This window comes from Schistocerca americana, chromosome 3 (assembly GCF_021461395.2).
Source record: "Schistocerca americana isolate TAMUIC-IGC-003095 chromosome 3, iqSchAmer2.1, whole genome shotgun sequence".
Taxonomy (NCBI): domain Eukaryota; kingdom Metazoa; phylum Arthropoda; class Insecta; order Orthoptera; family Acrididae; genus Schistocerca; species Schistocerca americana.
The window spans coordinates 525221660-525248528 of record NC_060121.1 but is presented as its reverse complement, the minus strand read 5'-3'; the positions used below and the strand labels follow the sequence as shown (position 1 = coordinate 525248528).

The 26869-nt window shown below is 39.0% G+C and overlaps 1 protein-coding gene across 2 annotated transcripts in view; it reads right to left on the bottom strand.

Annotated features, from left to right (window-relative positions):
- LOC124607308 (dynein axonemal assembly factor 11) overlaps nt 1-26869 on the bottom strand; it is a 206582-nt gene that overhangs the window by 58266 nt on the left and 121447 nt on the right. For both annotated transcript variants that reach the window (XM_047139605.1, XM_047139604.1), the window contains one exon: nt 15908-16004. In XM_047139605.1, the coding sequence (XP_046995561.1) occupies nt 15908-16004 (97 nt within the window). The remainder of the gene's footprint in view (nt 1-15907; nt 16005-26869) is intronic.

Genomic DNA, 26869 nt, shown 5'->3' with positions numbered 1-26869 from the left:
TGAGAGACAGCGTCCAGGCTGCAATAATATAGTACTAAGGGAAAGGCGATCATTGTTGAGTCACCTAAAGACAGAGTGTACGGGTTTGACAGAACAAATTAGTAAGGCATACATGGGAAAAATGTGTGATTCAGTGCTGGCTATAAACACAACTGAGTTCCCAAAGAACATTACAGATTGTGATGACCGAAAAATTATTTCACAGCTTAAAATAAAAACATCTAGTGCCTGGGATGACATTCATCTCAATTAATGAATGAATGCAGGAATAAATCAATGAAGACATTAACACAGTGAATAAACAATTCATTTGGTCAGAGACTTTTTCTGGTAAGGAAAGTCTGTGTTTACAAGTTCATAGTTACAGCTATTTAATTTTGGTGCATTTACAACTATTGCAATATTACTAAATCTACACTTAAGAGACAGTATGTCACAACAACTCCATCCGACAATGCTAAGTTATAGTTTCACAAAAATATCAGTTTGTTTGTTCAGTTATTAATTACATTGTTCATAAAACTAATAGCCAAGTACAGTTGAATACAGTCCAACTGACAAGTTATTGCAAATTATGTCAGTAGTATACTGGCTGTGAGCTAACCTAATCTTCATTTCTGTGGAAGTAAACTATTTCATTTTTACAATGTAATTTTCCCTTAATGACACTTAAGATCACATAAACTGCTCTTGCTAATCGTGCCAGTCTAATCTTCTATAAATAACTTTAATTCTCTTTTGCAAATAAATTTAGCTTTCATGCAAAATTTACATTTTCTCTCATCAGTTAATTTAAAATGTAATTCATATACATTTTATCTAAGTCAGTGAAAGGGTCCAGGAAATACTGCAAAACAGATCAATTTGCTCTAGCTGTCTCCAACAGCTCCAATGCCTTGGAGACCAGCAACAAAAACATTCAGACATCCCAATAAATTCAGAAGAGTCTGACTGTACATAGCATAATGTGCAAACTACATGTAAGAAGAAGATATTTCAGAAGCCTCCGAAGGTCTTAGGAGGGGAATGTCAGAACTGGTACAGAGTTCTTTGGGAAGTGATTATCACATAACCTATGACTTACACTCTTTAGAGAACAAGCTTTGCAAAGAAGATAATGTAATAATAGTAGGTGTTGCAGCCAACAGACAGACTGTAACCTTAATTATACAACTGAAGATGACATGAGGCACACTGCTGTGAATTCTCATCACACTAGTGTAAAGATCATATCACTCTTTGAGTTGTATAATAAGTGCTGTATACAGCATCTAGTGGAATATGTTAAGGCAGAAGTGTGAAAATGGCTGAAGGGAGAGGCATGCTGACTTACTAGTGAGACATGCATCATCCTTCACTCAGTTGTATAATGCATGGCATAGATCGCATTGGAATGCTTCTGGTAAAATGCTACTTGTATAACTGATTACCAGATGCATCTAGCCTGACTAATCAGTATACATCCTATCCCAATGTTTCTCGATGTCGTCCCTAGCCTTTTAAAGTGTAAATTCATCTGCAACACAGAGCTACAGAATAAATATTGTTACAATTGAAACTGCATCTAGCAAAGCAAAATGCCACTGGACAGAGCCATGGTTATTAAAGAAAATGCACATAGTGTTTTCCATAAAAACATCAGAGACACAGTTACAAAAATTATGAACTTCTTGTATCCATACAGGAATATGAAAGGACATATGGAATGTCAACAGGCTTGTTGAACGTATCAGGACGTCTGATGGAAATCAGTGAAACTGAATAGATTCTTCTTGATGGATACGAGCTAAAACCATGCCAATGTAGAAATAGTAAGAAGTAAAGAGGAATGGTTATATATTCAAGAAATGGGGTTAAGTCCAAGGCACTTCAAGTTTATGAATATTATGTTGTGGCACAGAAGAAGATCAGAACATACATAACCTTGAAGGACTGACACTTTACAGCCTGTGAGAAATAGATGGTATGTTAAAGATTTATGAGCTGTTTGATACTCTTATCTTATGAAGCTTAAAATTCCCTACGAGATATAAAGGATATAGTGCTGCATGCACTGGCAACTTGTTTTCAGGCCCAACTACCTGCAGTGATTTAGACGTAAAACCAAAGACAATGTTTTATTTGACCACAGTAGTCAAATGTAAATATTAAATCTTATTGCCCATTTAGACATAGATCATGGAAGAAAATTAGGGGATGGTTGGGGGATGAATTTACAAATCAGACAGTGTAGATGGAAAGTTTATCTCTTTCTTAAACATATTTCTACAGCACTTTGCCTTGTTTTCAATAGAACAAACATGAGTAAAATCAAACAGAAGAAAGGATAAGGCATAACTCCTGATATTAAACTACAGTCTGTTAGTAAGAGAGAGAGCTACCTAATTCTGAGAACAAGCGGTACTGTAAAGTACTCCTGTCTGTTATTAAAACTGAGGTACACATTCAGTATACACAGAAAGACTTTGCCCCTTAGGGAAATAGCGTACAGGGCTGGAAAGAATTCCAACGTGCACTCGGTTTGTCTGCCGGTGGGGCCTCATCCAAGATGTGGAGGCGGTCTTGCCTGCGGCTATCAGCGTATGGGGTGCAGTCGTCTGCAAGTAGTTGCTCACATCGGCACCAATGATGCCTGTCACTTGGGTTCTGAGGCGATCCTCAGTTCGTACAGGTGGCTGGAGACTTTGGTGAAGACCGCTGGCCTCGCACGCGGGGTGCAAGCAGAGCTCTCTATTTGCAGCATCGTTCCCAGAGAGGATCGGGGTCCTTTGGTGTGGAGCCGACTGGAGGGTGTCAAGTAGAGGCTTCGTTGACTCTGTGACGGTCTTGGCTGCAGATTTCTAGACTTGTGCTATTGGGTGGGGAATTGTAGGACGCCCCTAGATAGGTCAGGGGTGCACTACACAAAGGAAGTGGCTACTCGGGTAGCAGAGTACTTGTGGCGTGCACATGGATTTTTTTTAGGCTAGGCAGTAGTGCGAAGTATCCTGATGAACACTCATCAGTCAATGTGCAGGCAGGGAAATCAGGATGCGCTCAGTGTAAAGACACTTCAGCTATCAAGATATTAGCAGTAAATTTTCAGTGTGTTTGGAATAAGGTTCCTGAATTTACTGCCCTCCAGGAAGCGTGTGGAGTGCAAATTATTCTCGGGACTGAGACCTGGCTGAACCCTGAGATAGGAAGTTCTGAAATATTTAGTGAGGGTTGGAACGTGTATCAGAAAGACAGATAAGACTCCGTAGGAGGTGGTGTCTTCATTGCAGTTGACAAAAATATTGTGTCTACTGAGGTCGAAGTAGAGTGTGATTGTGAAGTTATCTGGACACGTTTAACAGGGCTAGGGGAAATAAAGTTAATTGTTGGGTGTTATTACCGGCCACCAGGTTCCACCGCGACAGTTCTAGAATCATTCAAAGGGAGTCTACATTCTGTATCGCAGAAGTACCTGGATCATGCTATATTAGTCGGAGGCGACTTCAACCTACGTAGTATATAATGGGATGTCTATGGATTCATTACAGGTAGTACAGACAAGCCATCGTGTGAATTACTTTTGAACACATTATCCGAAAACTGTCTTGAGCAGCTAAATCGACAGCCAACACGTAATGGAAATATTTTAGATCTGGTAGCCAGATCGGACCTCATCGATGGTGTCAGTGTTGAGACAGGGATTAGTGATCATGATGTTGTCACTGCGACTATGGTTACGAAAGTTAAAAAGTTTGTCAAGAAGACTAGGAGAGTATTCTCACTAGAAAGAGCAGATAAGCAGTTGTTAGCATCCCACTTAGTAAATGAATTGACTTCATTTACTTCCGGTACGATGGACGTGGAAGAATTATGGGCAAATTTTAAACACATTGTAAATCATGAATTGGATAAGTATGTGCCAAAAAAGTGGGTTACGGATGGAAAAGACCCACCGTGGTTTAACAGCGCAGTTCGGAGAATGCTCAGGAAGAAAAGGCAGTTGCACTCGTGGTACAAGAAAGATCGGGAGAATAAGGACAGGCAAAAGTTAGTAGAGATTCGTGCTGCTGCAAAAAGAGCAATGCGCGAAGCATTCAACTATTACAACCGCTGAAAACCCAAGGAAATTCTGGTCTTACGTAACATTGGTAAGCGAGTCGAAGGTTTCCATCCAGTCATTCACTGATCAGTCTGGCCTGGCAACGGAAGACAGCAAAACGAAAGCTGAAATTTTAAATTTAGCATTTGAGAAATCTATCGTGCTGGAGGATCGTACAAACATACCGCTGGTTGAGTCTCGTACAGATTCCCGTATGGAGGACATAGTGATAGACATCCCTGGGGTTGTGAAGCAGCTGAATGGGTTGAAAATAAATAAATCGCCAGGTCCTGATGGGATTCCAATTCGGTTTTACAGAGAGTACTCTACTGCATTGGCTCCTTACTTAGCTTGCATTTATCGTGAATCTCTTGCCCAACGTAAAATCCCGAGGGATTGGAAAAAAAAGCGCAGGTGACGCCTGTATATAAGAAGGGTAGAAGGACAGATCCTCAAAATTACAGACCAATATCCTTAACATCGGTTTGTTGCAGGATTCTCGAACATATTCTGAGTTTGAATATAATGAATTTCCTTGAGACAGAGAAGTTGCTGTCCATGCATCTGCACAGCTTTAGAAAGCATTGCTCCTGCAAAATGCAACTCGCCCTTTTTTCACATGATATCTTGCGAACCCTGGATGAAGGGTATCAGACGGATGCCATATTCCTTGACTTCTGGAAAGCATTTGACTCGGTGCTCCACTGCAGACTCCTAACTAAGGTATGATCATCTGGGATTGGTTCCCAAGTATGTGAGTGGCTCGAAGACTTCTTAAGTAATAGAACCCAGTACGTTGTCCTCGATGGTGAGTGTTCATCGGAGGTGAGGGTATTATCTGGAGTGCCCCAGGGAAGTGTGGTAGGTCCGCTGTTGTTTTCTATCTACATAAATGATCTTTTGGATAGGGTGGATAGCAATGTGTAGCTGTTTGCTGATGATGCTGTGGTGTACGGAAAGGTGTCGTCGTTAAGTGACTGTAGGAGGATACAAGATGACCTGGACAGGATTTGTGATTGGTGTAAAGAATGGCAGCTAACTCCAAATATAGTTAAATGTAAATTAATGCAGATGAATAGGAAAAAGAATCCTGTAATGTTTGAATACTCCATTAGTAGTGTAGCGCTTGAAACAGTCACGTCGATTAAATATTTGGGCGTAACATTGTAGAGCAATATGAAGTGGGACAAGCAAGTAACGGCAGTTGTGGGGAAGGTGGATAGTCGTCTTCGGTTCATTGGTAGAATTTTGGGAAGATGTGGTTCACCTGTAAAGGAGACCACTTATAAAACACTAATACGACCTCTTCTTGAGTACTGCTCGAGCGTTTGGGATCCCTATCAGGTCGGATTGAGGGAGGGCATAGAAGCAATACAGAGGCGGGCTGCTAGATTTGTTATGGTAGGTTTGATCATCACGCGAGTGTTACGGAAATGCTTCAGGTACTCGGGTGGGAGTCTCTAGAGGAAAGAAGGCATTCTTTTCATGAATCGCTACTGAGGAAAATTAGAGAATGAACATTTGAGGCTGACTGCAGTACAATTTTACTCTCACCAACTTACATTTCGTGGAAAGACCACAAAGATAAGATAAGAGAGTTTAGGGCTCGTACAGAGGCATATAGGCAGTCATTTCTCACTCGTTCTGTTTGGTAGTGGAACAGGGAGAGAAGATGCTAGTTGTAGTATGAGGTACCCTCTGCCACACGCCGTATGGTGGTTTGCGGAGTATGTATGTAGATGTAGGTGTAGATGTAGACTTAAAAGAGTAAGACAAAAATATTTGGAACATTATTAAGCAATGAATGTACAATAATTGTGAACTACCAGAAAATAGCTCTGGCAGGAACATTGACAGTCCCAAATCATTGGCTACCAAACTCAATGATTACTTCTTCGGTGTTGCACCTGCTAATACACAATCTAATACAGATACAATAGATTTTCTTGTACAGATATTGCACACACCACCAACAGACATTCATTTTAAAAATACAACACTTAAGGCAGTTACAATAAACCGTGATAATTCTGTAATTATTATGGTGTTCTATCAGAATGTTAAATATTGTACTCACTTGATAAAGTTGCCTCTTAAGCTATCTTTGTTATCACATTCTTGACAGACTTAAATATCCTGTAGTAACACCCATCTACAATTTTTCATATCTACAATCAATAATGATTTCTTTGATTAATCACTGAAAATTCTGAGGTGTTAGAAGCTACGGTCTTCACATGAAAACTAGTACCTAAAGAGTATCTCAAATTACAGTTTTGTGTTATAAATATTATTCTGTGCCTCTTCTTGGTCTATGAATGCTTCTGTTTCAAATTATACTCCTTTTTCCCACACTTCCCATCATTTGATATGGTACAATTTGTGATTTCTTTGTAGTTTCTTAATTTCTTCTGTTTCATTATTATAATTACTGACTAATAAACTATACACACATCCCAATCAAGAAGGTCAAAGTTTTATTTCATTCTCATACTTTCATATATTTTTATGCTCTCCAAGACGAACTGTTTTCATCACAGCAGAGTGGTTAGCCTCCCCATTCTTATTTACCGTTCATTTGTGAGACGTATCTCATTTTCCTCCAACTACCTTCTCTGTGAGTAACCTCCTATCTGTCATCCAGGTACACCTCTTGGTGGAATATGTGGGTCTCTTGAGAGAGTACTTTCAATTCCTTTTCCTTTCTCCACTTCCCCCTGAGACAGACTGGAGGAAATTTCAACAGAAGTACAAGTTTTGGTGTATTACCAAGTTCTTGTCAGATGACCTGAATGCACTACACAGTAACTTATCAGCTGAACTGGAAAGATACTCACATTGTAAACATATCTGCACTCTGCTGAGAGTGCAAATATGTTTACATAGTGAACACCTCATGATGAAACTGATCAATGGCTAATTTTCACCCTGTATTTGGCTTGACAATACATACAAGTAATGGGATTACTTGATACACAGAACAATCAGATCACATGATACACAGAAATAATTGTAGTACTCGATATACAGAAGCAACTATTTCCCTCAATACAAACACATTCTTCTCAAAGCTCAAAAATTTTGGTTTTTGAGAAAACATAGTGAAGTATTATTTTAATTATTATTTCAAATTTGTTTATTTCAAATATAAAATATACATTCACATGATGGATTAACAAGTAATACTAAAGAAAATAGCATACACGAGCACAAGCATGTGACCACAGCAGGAGTGTGCATTTGGATATCTGTGTGGTTGTGTGTGTGAACGTGCCTACTATTACTACAAAAAGAGCTAGTGCTTCAAACCTTGTTTGAATGCTGTGTTCTGTTATGTGTTACTGTGTTCCATGCATCGGTCCTCTATGGGCAAGTGGTTGGCTTCCCTGTATTTTAGGTAGTGCTCCACTTAGGAATTTCCATTACTGTTATAAATAATATTAATTTAATTACTTTTCAAAAAACATTATTATTTTTCATACATCTGATTCATTTAAAAATTGTAATTATGTTTGAAGCCATTGAGATTGAAAATGTTAATTATCAGCTCTTAAAAGAACTTCAGAATTTCTTTCTTATAGGTATGATATTTGTTCTTCTTGGTGAGTTAGTTGGATGTTGCTTTTGCATGAGGTCAGTGGGAGGTTGCCGAACTGTGCGTGTCATGTCGTATTGTGAAGGACTTCTTTGAATATCAAAACTGTATTCTGTGTGTGTCAAAGAATGAGAATTAAGTGTTTGTGAAAAAAATAATGTGGCTACAAAAACTCATTCTAAGTACACACTACAGATCAAGACCTGAGTAGCCTCCTGGAAGCAGAAATCATACTTCTAGCTGAGCCAGCAAAGACATCAAAATACGTTGAAATAGAGACAACAAGTACTAAAAAAAATTACTAAATTAATTCTTCTCACAATCTTTATTTTATGAATAATTCAATGTATTCTCATACATCTTCTCAATGGGAAAACAGATCATGCAAACATATGCAAAGAGATGATTTGTGATGTTTGCAATTAAAATCATATTTAACCAAGCTGGATATAATAAGTGGGTTTGAACTTCTCGAAGTCTGTTCAGTTGACGAATAACTGTTTATATATTCAAATAACGTGGTGAGGGAAGAAAAAAAAAGCCTTAATATAGATTAAAATCATTAGCCACTAAACTCAATGATTTTTTTTCTAAAAGTATCACAAGGTGTAGGACTAAAAATAAATAACCACTTGAATACTGAAAGCTCCCATAAGGGAAATTACATTCAATTGATATAACAATGGAAGGGATTGCAACTGTCATTGGATGACCAAAAATTAGTAGATTGCAAAAATGTGTCTGATGAAGTAACAAAAACATTTGCTGATGTTACATCAACCTTCAGATATTTATGCAATAGGTCAACCCTAATGAATTATTAAATACTAAACAGCAAATGATAAAGTGGGGCGTCATAACCAAATAATCTTTAATTAGAGGAGAACAGATTGCTTTCAGATTTCTGAAAACTTTTGCAAAATCAGCACGTGAAGACACCAGATTCACATGTAAGCAAAAATGTAAACTCCCTTTCCTTTTTAGAAAGAGATTCTGCATATGTCTTAATACATTTTAAAATGATAAATGTGATAGCAGCATACATCATATGATGTGAACCTGTCTGATCATGCAACATGCAGGTGGATCTCACTAATTCAAAACTAAGAAAAGATACTTATGGTCCCAAGGAACCTGAAAAGCTGCACCAACAAGTTGAAATGTGAAATGTGTTTTATTCATCTCATAATGTACACAATTTCAGAACATATGTCTGATGTACACGAGACATGTCAAGGTTACAATTTGCTTATTTAAAATTTTGTCACACTTACAACAATACTTTGTGGAGAGTTCACTTACTTGAAATTTGTCAAACTTACAGTATTTACATCTACTATAACTATCATAAATTTTTATTCCATTTTAGGGAACCACTTCATCTTTCGTGAAATCTTTCACAGAGTAGTAGCATAGTTCAATTAGAAAACCATGTAACTTGCTTTTTAAAATATTTATCTTCATATTCATTGTGTCACATCCTTTTATTGTGTTGCGAATTTTCATGGCTATATACGGAGGAATCTGAGCACACAGTTTTAAGTGATGAGAGGTGAGCATAAAGTTCTCTTTATATCTTGTGTCATATGAGTGTTCAAAATGATTTTTTTAATAGATCAGCTTTGCTGTGTAGGAAAAGAACCATCTCAAAGATGTATAAAGAGGGGCAGTTAATATTTTTAGATCTTTAAATAATGGTCGAAATGATGCCCTCGGCTGTGCAGAGCACATGTTGCAAATGATCCTTTTTTGCAACTTTAAAATTCGTGTAACATTTCCCGAGTTTCCCCAAAAAATTATGCCATATCAAATAAACGATTCAAAGGAGCTATAATATGCTATTTTCCTAGTGGCCATATCAGTGGCACAGGCTAAAATTTCCATTGCAAATGCAAGGCTGTTTAATTTATTTGCTAGATATTCTATATGAGAATTCCAACTCTTTCTAAGTTTATTCCCAGGAACTTGACTGAGTCAAGCTCTTCCATTTTTTGATTGTTGTGAGTGACACAGATTTCTTCATTTTTTGAATGTTTGGTTTTAAAACTCATCATGTGGGTTTCTGAAATGTTTAGCCTTAAGCCATTTTGACTGAACCATGTTTCCAGGTTACTTAAAGTATTCATGACACTCTGTGGTATATTGACAGAATTTTCATTTTCATTTAGGGCAGAAGTATCATCTGCAAAAAAGTTAAATGAGTATTTATATTGATGGGCAAGTCATTTACATAGAACAGGAATAAAATGGGTCCAAGAATGGAGTCTTGAGGAACACCTTGTGACAGTTTTCCACTCGGGGAAGTGATCTGCTCCATTTGATGTGATTACTACCCTTTGTTTCCTCTCCAAGAGCTATGATTCAAACCATTGCAAAGCAATATCCCTTATTCCATACCTGTTGAGTTTGAAAAGGATTAGGGCATGGTTTACAGAGTCGAATGCTTTTGTAAGATCACAGAATATTCCTGCGACAGCTTTCCTATCTAGAGATCAAGTAATTTTTTCGATAAACTCATTTATCGCATCTACTGTGTTGTTGCCTTGTTGGAAGCCAAATTGGTTATGTGAAATTATATCTTTCTGTGTGATGAAGCTTTGTTTCTGTAAAGCAGCATTTTTTTCAAATATTTTTTATGTAACAGGGAGTATATCATCTTCTGAACCTTTTTTAAACAATGGTTTTACTTCCACATATTTCATGAGATCAGGGAAATAACCCTCTTCAAAGGATTTGTTTATTATGAGAGAGAGAGGATGAGCTATTATGTTGTAAACTTTTTTAAATATTTTGATGGGTGTCCCATCCCAGCTAGCAGAGTGTTTGTCTTTTAAGGAGAGTATGACATTTTCAACAAATTTTGCTGAGACTGTGTTGAATTTGTTGGGACATTCAATGGTATTGCCTTTTAACCCAAAACTATTTACTTTCTGCTCATACTTTGCTATGTCTAAATTAGATTTTGCTACTTTTATGAAGTACTCATTGAAGCACTCAGGTATTTGAGCTGGATTTACAACCAATTTTTCCTAAAGTTTGATTTCTGAAATGTCTTGTTTATGATTTCAGACACCTAATTCATACTTAACTACAGGCCACACTGCCCTTGTTTTATTTTTCTGCCCTAGAATGATTTTGTTATTTGCCATTTGTTTTGCAGCTTTCACAACTTTTTTAAAAATAGTTTTATAATTTCTAACAAGTTTTACAAAATCAGGATCTTTGTTGTAGTTCAGTTGATTGTGTAGTTTCCTTTTCCTCTCACTCAATATTTTTATTCCTGGTGTGATCCATCTTATCCTGCTTGATGTTTTGTTACAGTATGATCTTTGTGGGAAAGTTTCATTAAATACTTCAAGAAAACTGTTTAAGAATGTACTAAAGTTTTCATTTATTGAGGCACCATCCCCAGAACACCACTTTACTTAGTTTCTCACAGAATATTTCAATATTTGTTTTATTGAAACTTCTTTTGATATATGTTTTTCATATATTATGTTTATCAGTTTTTGGCAGTGAGACAAATAAGGCTGAGTGATCAGAAAGTTCTAAGTCTACACAGAATTTATGTACATTATCAAAGTAGTAATTTGATACAATGTTGTTGATGCATGTTGCTGAGTGAATATTTTCTCTGGTGAACTCCGAAAAATTTAGTTTAAAACCAGACTTTTTAATTGAGTCAATAAATGTTGTTGATTCTTTATTGTCATTTGCAGTGTTTATATTAAAATCTGCTGGTAAATGTGATGCATAGTTTCATTCACATCTGGTCCGATATTCTGGAGTAACTATCCTACAGCAATGAATACTTTCAGAATACAAGAGAGAGCTATCAGAATCATGACTGGAAAAAGCATTAAATTTGCATGCAGACCTTTGCTAATGAATTAAATGTACATCATTGCACTGTATGTGCACTTATAAACATTAAAGTTCATCAAGGAACACGAAATTAGTAAGGAAAACATGTAAAAATTTTAGTTATTCACAATCACTGCACAACACAGAAAGTGAATCCTCACATTATGCATACAAATGTTAACAGAAGTCAAAAAGGAGCCTGCAACAACCAGTGCAATTCTGTGTAGTGTAGTGCATGAATGTTTGATGCACATGTTGTGCCACAAGAGTTTGATTTCGTGCTGGCAATACAGTTCCTGTGCTGGTCACCAGGACCCATCATTGCCACACTTGTTTATTCTTTGTGTTTTGCAATACACTTGTTATGTTATCTCTTTGTGTCTCTATTGTTAAAAAACTGTCATTTAGGTTTTCTCTTTGCATAGCTTAGTTAGTTACAGACAAACAGTTAAGCTTATTCTATAGGCTGACTCTTACTCAGAAGATTACAGCAACCAGCCACTTTTTACAATACTATTTATTTATTTAAACAGCGCCATTACCAGTTTCAAACTGACAGGTTCATCTTGAGATGGCTAGTTCATGTTTTAAATTAGATTTCATTTTTTGTTTTCCCACCTGACGAAACTTCCTTGGGGTGATGGTGCTGATGAAGAATCCGCACCATTATATTCCAGTGCAGTTTGCTCATCATCTTGCAGCAGCAAACACTGTATAATGCACTTTTTGTGTGTATATATATATACATAATGTAAAGCACCACTCACACACTAAGAAGTTTCATCATGAGGTATGTAAGAGTCAACCTGTATTTTGAACACAGCCATGTGCTCAAAATGTTAGTTTTTGACAAAATCACATTAAGCTTATTCTCTCTCTCTCTCTGGTTCATAAACTTTCATGGTGTACTGTAGCAGCTTGTTGACAGGGAGAATAAAGTTGCTTTTGATCTTTGAAATGTATGGCAATTGTTGGTTGTTGATTTTAATCTAAACAGGCAGACTAACCAACCAGACAGGCCAGACTCAGCACAATGGCCAAAAGCCTATCACATGGGGATAAAACAGTACAAGAAGCTTCCAAGTACTATGAAATCAAAAACCGATATTAAAAAGTTTAATATAAATCAAGGTCATCGTTCCATCTATATGGCAAGAGAATGTTTTGAGAACTTGTAACAGTAATAAATCTTTTAATCCGCACTTTATAAATTAAATATGAAAATCTTAGAAGTTATATTATTGTGTGCATGAATTTATTTAACCATAACCCATGAAAGAGAATGTGAAGTGTAGCCTTAGCTTTAAGATGTGCAATATCATACAGTACCCTGCATTGTACATACACCAGTAGACATAAAATAAATAAATAAATAAATAATATCAATATAATAGAAGGAAACATTCCACGTGGGAAAAATTATATATAAAAACAAAGATGAGGTGACTTACCGAACGAAAGCGCTGGCAGGTCGATAGACACACAAACAAACACAAACATACACACAAAATTCAAGCTTTCGTAACAAACTGTTGCCTCATCAGGAAAGAGGGAAGGAGAGGGAAAGACGAAAGGAAGTGGGTTTTAAGGGAGAGGGTAAGGAGTCATTCCAATCCCGGGAGCGGAAAGACTTACCTTAGGGGGAAAAAAGGACAGGTATACACTCGCACACACGCACATATCCATCCACACATACAGACACAAGCAGACATATTTAAGGACTAAAATATGTCTGCTTGTGTCTGTATGTGTGGATGGATATGTGCGTGTGTGCGAGTGTATACCTGTCCTTTTTTCCCCCTAAGGTAAGTCTTTCCGCTCCCGGGATTGGAATGACTCCTTACCCTCTCCCTTAAAACCCACTTCCTTTCGTCTTCCCCTCTCCTTCCCTCTTTCCTGATGAGGCAACAGTTTGTTACGAAAGCTTGAATTTTGTGTGTATGTTTGTGTTTGTTTGTGTGTCTATCGACCTGCCAGCGCTTTCGTTCGGTAAGTCACCTCATCTTTGTTTTTATATATAAATAAATAAATAAACGTATCTCATATTTTCACCTGGTAAATGTCAATTAGTGTTAACAGGCAAAGAGTAAGTAAATACACTCATGCTCATAAATTAAGGATAATTGCAGAATGCGGCACTACACAAAACTGGCACTAATAGCATAGGCACAAAAGAAACACACACGACACAGATCTGTTAGTCCATGGTATTGGTGATAAGTTGAGAAAACCATCCCGAAATATATGTGCTACAAAACGCCACGTTTCCTGCACATGTACCCTGACATCAATATGGGATATGATCACCATGCACACGTACACAGGCTGCACAACAAGTTGGCTTACGCTGGATCAGATGGTCGAGCAACTGCTGGGGTATAGCCTCCCATTCTTGCACCAGTGCCTGTCAGAGCTCCTGAAGCGTCCTAGGGGTTTGAAGACGCGCAGAGATATGTCGACTGAGAGCATCCCAGATGTGCTCAATGGGGTTTAGCTCTGGAGAACAGGCAGGCCACCCCATTCACCTGACATCTTCTGTTTCAAGGTACTCCTCCATGATGGCAGCTCAGTGGGGCCATATGTTATCATCCATCAGGAGGAAGGTGGGACCCACTGCACCCCTAAAAAGGCAGACATACTGGTGCAAAATGACGTCCCAATACACCTGACCTGTTACAGTTCCTCTGTCAAAGACATGCAGGGGTGTACGTGACCAATCATAATCCCACCCCACACCATCAAACCACGACCTCCATACAGGTCCCATTCAAGGACATTAAAGGGTTGGTATCTGGTTCCTGGTTTACGCCAGGTGAAAACCCTGCGAGAATCACTGTTCAGACTATACCTGGACTCGTCTGTGAACATAATCTGGGACTGCTGTTCCAATGACCATGTACTGTGTTCCTGACACAAGGCTTTACAGGCTCTCCTGTGACCAGAGGTCAGTGGAATGCACCTTGCAGGTCCCCAGGCGAAAAAAACCATGTCTGTTCAGTCATCTGTAGACTGTGTGTCTGGAGACAACTGTTCCAGTGGCTGTGGTAAGGTCCTGAGCAAGGCTACCTGCAGTACTCCGTGGCTGTCTGCGGGCACTGATGGTGAGATATCGGCTTTCTTGTGGTGTTGTACACTGTGGATGTCCCGTACTGTAGCACCTGGACACATTTTCTGTCTGCTGGGATCGTAGCCATAATCTTGAGATCACACTTTGTGGCAAACAGAGGGCCCATGCTACGACCTGCTGTGTTTGACTAGCTTCCAGTTACCCTAGTATTCTACCCCTCACAACGTCATCAATATGTGTTCTTTTAGTCATTTTCAACACACAGTCATCATTAGCATGTCTGAAAACTTCTGCACACTTACTCGCTGCACCATACTCTGACGTGCACCAACACACCTCTGCATATGTGGACTGCTGCCAGCACCTCCGTGCGACGACCGCAGGTCAAATACACTGCATGGTCATACCCTGAGGTGATTTAAACCCGCGAACTGCCCACCAGAGCTTTGTTTCACCATGTATCAGCATTATCCTTAATTTATGAGCATGAGTGTAAAATAAATGGAATACATTTCATCTCAATCACACACCTTGTTAATGTTATTTGTAAATAATGGAAGGATTAAAGGTAAATGAACATTTATAAAGATAAACCTTACGAATGACTATTTAGCATCTTTCCTGGCCAGAAAAGACCTTTTATTGTGTACAATATAAAATGTTAGTTGGTCTCATGAACTGACATATGGCAGGAGAGTGGTGTACTGACCACATGCCCCTCCATATCCGCATCCAGTGATGCCTGAGAGCTGAGGATGACACAGCGGTCAGACAGTACCGTTGGGCCTTCAGGCCTGTTCGGGCAGAGTTTCGTTTAGTTTCTAAAATGTTAGTAGGAAAACTCTTATGGTATCAGTAACTGAGATGAAACAATCATTAAGTGAACATACTTTCATTTGTACTTGCATTTTTAAGATACAGAACTCATCTCATTTGTGCACTAGTTATATTAGAGTTTCATGGCCTCTGAATCTAAATGTCTGCCTAAATCTGTTCTATTTGCTTCTCTGGCTACCATAAAAACAGTGTATTACACCTAAGTTACATCTAGTTTAAGACATCTTCATCTTCAAGATCATCTAGAGACGAATATCCAAATCCGAAAACCAGAATATTGTACAGCTCACCAAGTAAAGAAATGAATTTTTCACAGACTTGTTATATTTACTGGTGTAAGTGGTTTTGGTTTTATAGAATTAATAATTTATAGAATTTAAAGAAAATTATTACCATTTAAAAATAAATGCAATAGTAATGAATTAGAATATTGTTCCATTATTTTATTTACAGATCAAATATATCTTACTGTTTGACCTTCTCTGGATCTTCATAACATTCAGGTTGAGACCACTGATGATCTTTTGCTTTCAGCTCATTATCTTGCTTCTGCTTCTCTCTTTTTTCTGTAATTCAACATATCTATTTTACAGTTCTGAGGAATGAGGAAGCATAAAAAATTTTCTTTCTCATCTACATGCATTTTATATAAAAATGAGTCACAAATAACCAAAGTCAATTAACAGATTAGAAATGTGTTACTGAGTGAACTCCAAATGTTATTGTAATGTTTATTCATCTTTATGACAGTCTTCATCATTTTCACAATCCTTTGTGTGACAGTTTAGTTTTAGCCTTTGTTGGGTTTTAGCCTAAGGCACAAAATGCATGTTCTAGTCTACAATCGGCTGCACTACAAAATAAATATGAAGATTATTCTATTTACTATGATATGCTCACTATGGCATTTCTGGAATGCAGTGTAGTTTGCTTTCACATCTCCCTGTGCCTTGGCCTGAAAAATAAGAAGAGTACACAAACAGCACACAGGGTATTTTTATGGTGAAAACCTGCGCAAATATACCTGCAAAATCCACATAAAATGGACAGAACAAAAGGCTATAACAAACAAAAAGAATATCAAGCTATTCCAGTCACGACCAACAAGGAAGATCCGGCAGAAAAATAGTGAATGAGGCTTGCTTGTCCTCTGTCTGCTAATGATTGGTGGTTTCAACAGAGTTTATAATAATAATAATAATAGTAATAATAATAATAATATTTTTCCAACAGACTGAAAATTCACTGTAGGATGGAACAGAACTGAAAATGCAACTACCCCATCCTAGAAGACATTTCAAAAATCTAATTTACCAATCCTTTTTGTAGAATCTCTCTTGGCAAAATGATCAAACAGCCCCTGGGATAAAAACACCATAATTATGACAACTTACAGATAACACTAACAAAAAGATAGTGGTTACTGTACTTGCACCACGGCTTACGACATTACTCTCTTGTGTAGACGCTGCTTCAGAAGTTCTCACTGCAGCCGGCTAGAGCACCCTGGATCTCGATTTTGTCAATGGCCCTCTGTATGATGGCACTGGCAGATCCTTGCATTCTGATCATGTTGTTACATCCTCTGCACTCTGACGACCACCAAAGGTAGCCCCTCCCATCAAAGCTTCATGATTGCCGAAGTGAGTCTTAAGTTTTCTTGAATTTCATCTACATCTACATCTACATGATTACATAAGTACTCTGTTATTCACAATAAAGTGCTTGGCAGAGGGTTCAATGAACCACCTTCAAGCTGTCTCTCTACCATTCCACTCTCAAATGGCATGCAGGAAAAACAAGCACTTAAATTTTTCTGTGTGAGCCCTGATTTCTCTTATTTTATCATGATGATCATTTCTCCCTATTTAGGTGGGTGCCAACACAATGTTTTCACAATCAGAGGAGAAAACTGGTGATTGAAATTTCATGAGAAGATCCCGTCACAACGAAAAACACCTTTGTTTTAATGATTGCCACTCCAATTCACATATCATGTCTGTGGCACTATCTCCCCTATTTTGTGATAATACAAAACACGCTGCCCTTCTTTGCACTTTTTCAATGTCATCTGTCAGTCCCACCTGATGTGGATCCCACACTGCACAGCAATATTCCAGAATAGGGTGTACAAGCGTGGTGTAAGCAGTCTCTTTAGTAGACCTGTTGCACCTAAGTGTTCTGCCAATGAATCACCTTCTTTGGTTTACTCTACCCACAAAATTATCTATATGATTGTTCCAATTTAGGTTATTTGTAACTGTAATCCCTAAGTATTTCGTTGAATTTACAGCCTTCACACTTGTGTGACTTATCGCGTTATCAAAATTTGGTGGATTTCTTTTAGTACTTATGTGAATAACTTCACATTTTCTTTATTAAGGGTCAACTGCCACTTCTCACACCATACAGATATCTCATTTAAATCATTTTGCAATTTGTTTTGGACATCCGATGACTTTACAAGACGGTAAATGACAGCATCATCTGCAAACAATCTAAGATGGCTACTAACATTGTCTCCTATATCATTAATATAGGTCAGAAATAACAGAGGGCCTATAGCAGTTCCTTGGGGAATGCTGGATATTACTTCTGCTTTACTCAATGACTTTCCATCTATTATTACAAACTGTGACCTTTCTGACAGGAAATCACAAATCCAGTCACACAACTGAGGCGATAGTCCGTAGGCGCACGGTTTGGTTAGAAGGTGCTTGTGAGGAACGGTGTCGAAATCCTTCTGGAAATCTAAAAATATGGAATCAATTTGACACCCCCTGTTGATAGCACTCATTACTTCATGAGTATAAAGAGCTAGTTGTGTTTCGCAAGAATGATATTTTCTGAATCTGTGCTGACTCTGTGTCAATAAATCATTTTCTTTGATATACTTCATAATGTTTGAATATAGTATATGTTCCAAAACCCTACTGCAAATCAATGTTAGTGATATAAGCCTGTAATTCAACAGCTTACTCCTACTTCCCTTTTTGGGTATTGGTGTGACTTGAGCAATTTTCCAGTCTTTAGATATGGATCTTCCTGTGAGCGAGTGGTTGTATATAATTGCTAAACATGTAGCTATAGTATCAACATACTCTGAGAGGAACCTGACTGGTATATAATCTGGACCAGAAGCCTTGCATTTATTAAGTGATTTAAGTTGCTTTGCGACACTGATGATATCTACTTCTGTGTTTCTCATTTTGGCAGTTGTTCTTGATTGGAATTCAGGAATATTTACTTTGTCTTCTTTGGTGAAGGAGTTTCGGGAAACCATGTTTAATAACTCTGCTGCAGCGGCACTGTCATCAGTGACTTCACTTTTGTTATCGCACACTGGTGCTATTGATTGCGTCTTGCCCCTGGTGTGCTTTATGTATGACCAGAATCTCTTTGGGTTTTCTGCCAGATTTTGAGACAGAGTTTCATTATGGAAATTATTAAAAGCATCTCATGTTGAAGTACATACTATATTTCAAACTTCTGTTAAATTTTGCCAGTCTTGGGGATTTTGCATTCTTTTAAATTTGGCATCCTTTTTTCACTGCTTCTGCAACAGCGATCTGACCCGTTTTGTGTACCATGGGGGATCAGTACCATCACTTATTAATTTATGTGGTATATATCTCTCAACTGCTGTCAATACTATTTCTTTGAAATCATTCCACAACTTTTCTATGCTTACATGACCAGACTGGAAGGGGTGAAGACTGTCTCTTAAAATGGCATTAAGAGTATTTTTGTCAGCTTTTTTAAATAGATATACTTTGTGTTTCTTTTTGATTGTAGGTATTACAGCATTCAGCCTAGTAGCAACTGCCTCGTGGTTACTAATCCCTGTATTCATCACAATACTCACTATTTGTCCAGGATTATTTGTTGCTAAGAGGTCAAGTATGCTTTCAAAATCATTTATGCTTTGAGTGGGTTCAGGAACTAACTGTTCAAAATAATTTTCTAAGAAAGCATTCAGCACAATTTTGGATGATGTTTTATGCCTGCCGCCAGCTTTAAACATATAATTTTTCCAGCATATCAAGGATAGATTGAAGTCACCACCGACTATAACTGTATGAGTGGGGTACCTATTTGAAATGAGACTCAAGTTTTCTTTGAACTGTTCAGCAACTAAATCTTCTGAGTCAGGGGGTCGATAAAATTAATAGTTTAGTCCGATTTTCAAGTATAGCCTCTACCCATACTATTTCACAGGAGCTATCTACTTCAATTTCGGTATGAGGCAAACTACTTCTGACAGCAATAAATACTCCACCACCAACTGTATTTAATCTGTCTTTTCTGAACACTGTTAGATCTAGTGAAAAAATGTCAGCTGAACTTATTTTCAACTTTAGCCAGCTTCCTGTACCTATAACTATTTGAGCTTCAGTGCTTTCTATTATGGCTTGGAGCTCTGGTTCTTTCCCAACACAGCTATGACAATTTACAACTAAAATACTGATCGTTTCTGCAACTAACTTACTGTGTTTTACCTGTCCCCTTTTAGACAGATGCCCTTTCTGTGGTTCCCTGAGACCCTCTAACCTAAAAAACCGCCGAGTTCCTTCCACACAGCACCCGCTACCCATGTAGCTGCTTCCTGTGTGTAGTGGACTCCTGACCTATTAAGCGGACCCCGGAAACCCACCACCCGATGGTGCAAGTCAAGGAATCTGCAGCCTACATGGTCACAAAACCACCTGAGCCTCTGATTCAGACCCTCCATTCGGCTCCACACCAAAGGACTACAGTTGGTTTTATCGACGATGCTGCAGATGGTGAGCTCCGCCTTAATCTTGCAAGCAAGACTGGCTGTCTTTATCATTTCCACTAGCCGCCTGAAACCAGAGAGAATCTCCTCTGATCCAAAGTGACGTACCTGCAGTTGGCTGCACCCTGTACTCTTCATGGCATCCAGAAGCATCCTTTCACATCTGTAATGACTCCCCCTGGTATGCACTCGGAGTGCACACTGGCTTCCTTCCCCTCCTTGGCAGCCATGTTCCTAAGGGGCCCAATTATGCGCCTCACATTGGAGCTCACAACTACCAGCAAACCCACCCTCTGTGAATGCCCAGACCTTGTGGGTCGAGGAGCTTCCTCTGGAACAGGGTGGACAACTGCGTCCAGCTCAGAGACATTGTCAGCCACAGATAATGCCCGAAACCTGTTCGTCAAATGAACCGGGGAGGCCTTACAATCGGCCCCTTGGAAAGTTTTTCGCTGCCTAGCAGACTTCGGAATGATCTCCCAATCAACCATGGGTGAGGAATCAACCTCAGTGCAGGCAGTACCTGGGGTGGGCACAGCAGTGGACTGATCGGGGGACACGTGAGACATGCTTGACATCCCTCGCTTCCCCGCATCTGATCCCCCACAGTTTTCAGTCCACTCATCAATCAGCACTTCTGGCTTCATGCGGAAGTCATGGACGACTTCTTTGCACTTTTGTCTTCTTAATGAAGGGTCATAACAACTTGAGGTCATATGTGATGTCCAACGAGCAACAAAGGATACAATATGGCCCAAACTAGTGCTTTAGAAACCTTTCTGATAGTCCTACTTTACAAACAGGCATAAAAAGCCCAACAAAGTTGAAATGGGGGCAGTGTATTCATTGTCATTTTGGCATCGCCATCATGGAGCAGGAAGAATAGTGGGAAGCCTGTAGTGTATCATTTCGCTGTGTTGCATGCAAATGTCACAAGAGATAGTACTGCTTCTCACTCTCTCTGTTCAACATCAATGTACATCAAGAGCTTTCCACAACAGTCTTATTAAAGCATTGTGTGAGGCCATTTGGCTGTGGATGACGGGCAGGTTGTGATTGGTGTTGGTGATGTCACAAAGTGAAATAAATTCTGATACTTGTCTCATTTGGAAAACTTTCCCATGATCAGAGACACACAAGGTGCTCCATGCTTCAAAATGATGTCTTCTGCAAGAGACTTTGCCATTTCCAGAGCTTCATTATTTTGCACAGCTTTAATGACAGCACAGTGGGCAAAGTGGTCAGTGCAGACTATTATCCATTGATTCCCATTTGTCAACATGAAAAACCTCCCCAAGAGACTGATTCCAGTTAGGTGGAACGGTGCTCTGCAGGCAAAATTGTTACCAAATACACCGGAGGTAACTGTGGCACATGCTTCCATCCCTTGCATTCCTTACAGTGGCTAACATAGTATGTAATGGATTAGTAAAGACCTGGTCAGTGATACCTGTGTCTGAGCCTGCCTAGAGTCTTTGCAAATCCCAGGTAACCAGATGTTGGAGTGTTGTGGAAATATTTCAGGATAGCTGGCCATAGACGAGCTGGAATGATGAGCAACCATTTCCATCCCATTGGCTCATGGTTCCTCTTGTACAATGCTCCATTAATTAAATGGAATTATTCTTTGGTTGGGACCAGGAAAGATCTTTCTTATGCCTTATTCCACGATAATTTGGCTTCTCCTTGGAGTAGTTCTTGCAACGGATGTACCTTGGTGCAGAAGTCCTTTACGAATCAATGGTAGAATGAGCACATTCTGAAAAAATTTGTCACATCATGAATATGTCAAGGAGGTAGAAAATCTGTGACTGCTCTTACTTTCTCTGAATTGAGCCCGATTCCATCGCCATTCACTAGGTGCCCCTATATTTTTATTTCTTGGGTGACAAAGAGGCACAATTTTGGATTCAGGTAGAGATTTACCGTCTGAACACAATTTTCAAATGGCTTAGATGTTCTTCAAACATCGTTGGAGAAACAGCAATGTAATCCATATACAAAAGATGCAGCAACCATTTAAGGAGACAAACTGGGTGTCTGTCATATGTTTGGAGGTGGGTGGAGTGATACAAAATCGAAACAGCATAACGTCAAACTCCTACAGGCCATCAGGAATTATGAAGGCAGTCTTTTACTGGTCAGCCTCATCAACATCAATTCAACAGCAGTCTGCCTGCATTTCCATACCCGAGAAATACTTTGTTCCTGCCAAGTAGTCTAATGTGGTATTACTGGACAGAGACAGATACACATCTTTTTTCATGATTTTGTCTAGTCATCAGCAGTCAATGCAGAAATGGCATGTGCCATCCTTCTCCTTCACAAGAACCACAGAAGAGGATCAAGGACTCTCTGCAGATTCAATAATGTCATTTTGCAGCATCTTCTCTACTTCTTCTCAGATTATCCATAGTTCAGCTGGCGACACTATATATCAGTGATGACTAATTGGTGAATGACCCCGTGTTGATACGGTGTTTTAGCATAGGCCACTTGGTCTGTCCTTACTCCACTCCTGATTTGAATGTATCCAAAAACTGGCACAGAATGGCTATCACTTGCTGACATTATTTCTCTGTCAGACCAGATCCTATTGGCAGCTCAATAGTAGCTCCTCCCTGTGTTGTCTTTAGTGGTAGTGAAGCCTGATTTTCCACTGATGACAATAACAAGGGGACCATTCAGACCTGTTAATCACAGATTTCTATGAGTCTTAGCTATGGTGCAGAGCAGGGCGAGACATGGCTTCAAATACCATTTCTCTAAATTTTCTCAATAGCATTCCTCAAAAAGAATGCCTCCTCCCTTCCAGGGAGTGCCATTTGAGCTCCTGGAACATCTCCATAATATTTGCATGTTGACAAAATCCACCATTAACAAATCTATCAGCTCCAATATCTTCCTTTAATTTGACTTGCTGGAGGTCCTAAACACTTGAGCAGTACCTAAGAACGAGTAGCACTAGTGTTCTATATGTGGTCTCCTTTTCAAATGAACCACACTTTCCTAAAACTCTCCCAATAAACTGAAGTTGACCATTCACCCTTCTCACTACAGTCTCTACAGGCTCATTCCATTTCATATTGCTTTACAATTTTACACCTAAATATTTAATTGATCTGATTATGTCAAGGAGCATACTATTAACACTGTATTCAATCATTATGTGATTGTAACACATCTGAATTAACATAAATTCTTCTACATTTAGAGTTAGCTGCCATTATCACAGCAACCAGAATTGTTGCCAAAGTCATCTTGTCTCTTCCTACAGTCACTCAATGACAACACCTATCTGTACACCACAGCATCATCAGCAAACAGCAGCAGATTGCTCTTCACCCTGTCCATCAGATAATGTATGTATGTTTACAAAGAATAAGCCATAGATCATTTATGACCCTATCCCACTTCCCTGGGGCATTCATGATGATACCCTTGTCTCTGATGAACATTCATCATTGAGGACAACCTACTGCATCCTATTACTTAATAAGCTTTGAGCTACTCACATATCTGGAAAAACTACTCTGTATGCTCGTACCTTCATTAACAGTTACAGTGGGGCACCACATCAAACTCTTTACAGAAATCTAGGAATATGGAATCTGCCTGTTCCCCTTCAACCATGGCTTGTAAAATATCATGCGATGAAAGGGCAAGCTGAGTTTCACATGAGCAGTGCTTTCTAAAACTGAGCTGATTCTTGGGAATAATCTTTTTCATCACTACAAAATTGATTATATTTGAAATCAGAATATGTTCAAGAATTTTGCAGCAAACTGATGTTAAGAATACTGGTCTGCAATTTTGACTGTCAGTTATTTTACCACTTTTATGTACAAGAGTCACCTGCACTCTTTCCCAGTCATCTGGGACTTTGTGCCAGTTGAGAGATTCGCAATAAATGCAATCTAAGAAAGTGGCACATGCCACAGACTACTCTTTGTAAAACTGAATTGGTATTCTATACAGACCTGGAAACTTATTTGTTTTCAACTCTTTCAGTTGCTTCTCGATGCCAGGGATTCCTATTACTACGTCCTCCACATGGAAGTTGGTGACAGTCAAATGACGGTATGTCATTCACAGTCACACTCAAAATTGATCTCATTAGGGACAATACATTTGTCAGCTGCAATGAACACTCTGCCTCCTATGGTGTCTAATCTGTCTTCCTGATATACATTTCATGACTCACTAAATATTTCAGAGCTTTCTACTTTGGGTTTCAGCCAGCTCTTGGTCCTAGAAATAATTTGAGTGTGGCCAGTTTCCTGGAGGGCAGTAAAACCAGGAACTTTCTTATGAATATTTTGACAATTTACTGATAATATTTTGGATCGTCGAAATGTCTTTACTCTGAATGCAGCCCAATTTCGCTAGCAGCATGTCAACTGGTGAGTGTGCATCAGATTACTTCAAACCAATGCTTCACCAAAAAAAACTCCATGTGCACTCCACAAGCACTCTGCTACCCGAGCAGCTGCTTCCTTTGTGTAGTACACCCTTGACCTGTCTAGGGGAGTTCTACAAATCTCCACCTGATAACGCAGGTCCAGAAAACTGCAGCCACAGCCATCAAAGAGTGGACAAAGCATTTGGTTGAGACCCTGATCAGTACTGAGAACAACGCTGCAAATTATGAGCTCTGCTTGCACCCCGTCTGCAAGGCTAGCAGCCTTCATAACTTCTGCCAGCCACCTGTGTGAATTGAGGATGTCCTAAGAACCCAAGTGACAGGTGTTATTGGTGCTGATGTGAGCCACAACTTGCAGATAATTGCACCCTGCATGCCGATAGCCGCAGGCAAGACCTCCTCCATATCTTGACTGAGGCCCCTCTCGGAATACATACTAAGTGCACACTGGCTTCCTTCCCAGTCCTGAACTAGTTTGCTAAGATGCTCCGTAACATGCCTAACATTGGAGCTCCCAGCAAATAGCAAATCCTTCCTCCGTGTGCCTCCTAGCATGCTGCAGTAGGAGTGGCCTCCACACTGGCCCTCCACCTAGAGCACCACGAATGTGTTACCACCCGCCTCTTACCCTGCAGTGATAGCAGACTCCCTGTGTCTTGTCCACTGGAAGCTGCCTCAGCTGCAGAGCCTGTGGGCGAAACAAGTCACACCTGAGGTGTCCCATGCAAAACACCACTTGCTCTGCCACCACTAAATGCCAAAGCAGAAGCCTGAGGGCCATAGCTAAATTGCCTTCAGCTGTTTGAAAACTGTGGTCAGCTCCTCCCGCACCCATGCGGAGCATGCACACATCCTACCCATCCCAGCACCACGAAGAAAACACAGAAAATACTAAATATGTAACTTGCTGTTCTGCTCACGTTTTGCAGGTGATCATTGAACCTGACTACAAAAGACCACAGCTGGCAAGCCTCTGTTGGAGCTTGAATGTCTTTGATTTTTTTCCCATTATTGTCATGTTGTTAGTTGTATGTGGCAGGAAGTAATGATATGTTGCCTGACACTTCTTGGAACAGCCACCCTTCAATTTAATAGTAAACCTCTCCATGATACACAACATCTCTATTATAATGTCTGCCACTGAAGATTTATGAGCATCTGTGTGATAATCTCAAACTTACTAAACAACATAACGAAACATTTCACTCTTGGACTTTATCTCCCCTGTTGATTCTGCCTGGTGAGGGTCCCGGAATGACAAGAAATACTCAAGAATTAGCTGAATAAAAGATTCATAAGCTACTTCATCCAAGGATGAATAAAATTTTCTTACAATTCTCAGCACAAATCTTGGTTTGGCATTGTATTTCCAAGAACTAATTTTATGTGCTTATTCCACTTTAAGTTGCTTTGGATGCATAGCCCTACATATTTTACAGTGGTTACTGTTTCTCGTGATTGCTCACTGGCCATGCAACTGAACAAAGATCGTATTACTGCCTATTTGTGCACAATTTATTTCTGGTGATGGTCTACTTCCAGTCCTTGTAAAAGTCATAACATGCAAAGCATAAAACAAATTTCACAATTCTACAATAGATTGATATCAGAAATATAAGCACCTTTCTGAAAACAAGTATGTCCTGAGCCTTTTTCCAATCATTTCGAGCCCTTCACTGTGCCATAAACCTATGATGAAATGCTGCTGGAAATCTACATATAACTTTGCAAGCATACCATGATGTCTAGCTGTCTTCCCTCCACTGAGTGATTTGTTTTTCTTTACCTTCCTGTCATCAGTTATCTCAGTAGCTATCATTTTGGCATTAGTGTAACATCTGAAAATAGGAACTGCAATACAGTTTTCCACAAGGAAACATTTTCAGAAGTTCTGTATTTCAGCCTTTCAATGAAATATTATATTATGGTGTCAGTAAAATCATTGACTACAAGAGCATTTATGAAGTTGACACAGAACCGATCCAGTTTCAAGTTTATTAACAATGTGAGGAACATGCTAGCATTTAAAATCTAATTACCAGAGTCCAGATAAAAAAATAAGTCCTGGAATGTTATTAACTAAAGGTAAAACCGCTTTTAGCCTTGTTTCACAAACTTTATTTCTTTTGCTTTTCTTAGGTTTCAGTGAAGCATAAACCCATTTTATGGTGCATAACTGATCCTTTATCTCTACGAAATTTCCCTGTCACCACAAATAATTCAGATAAATA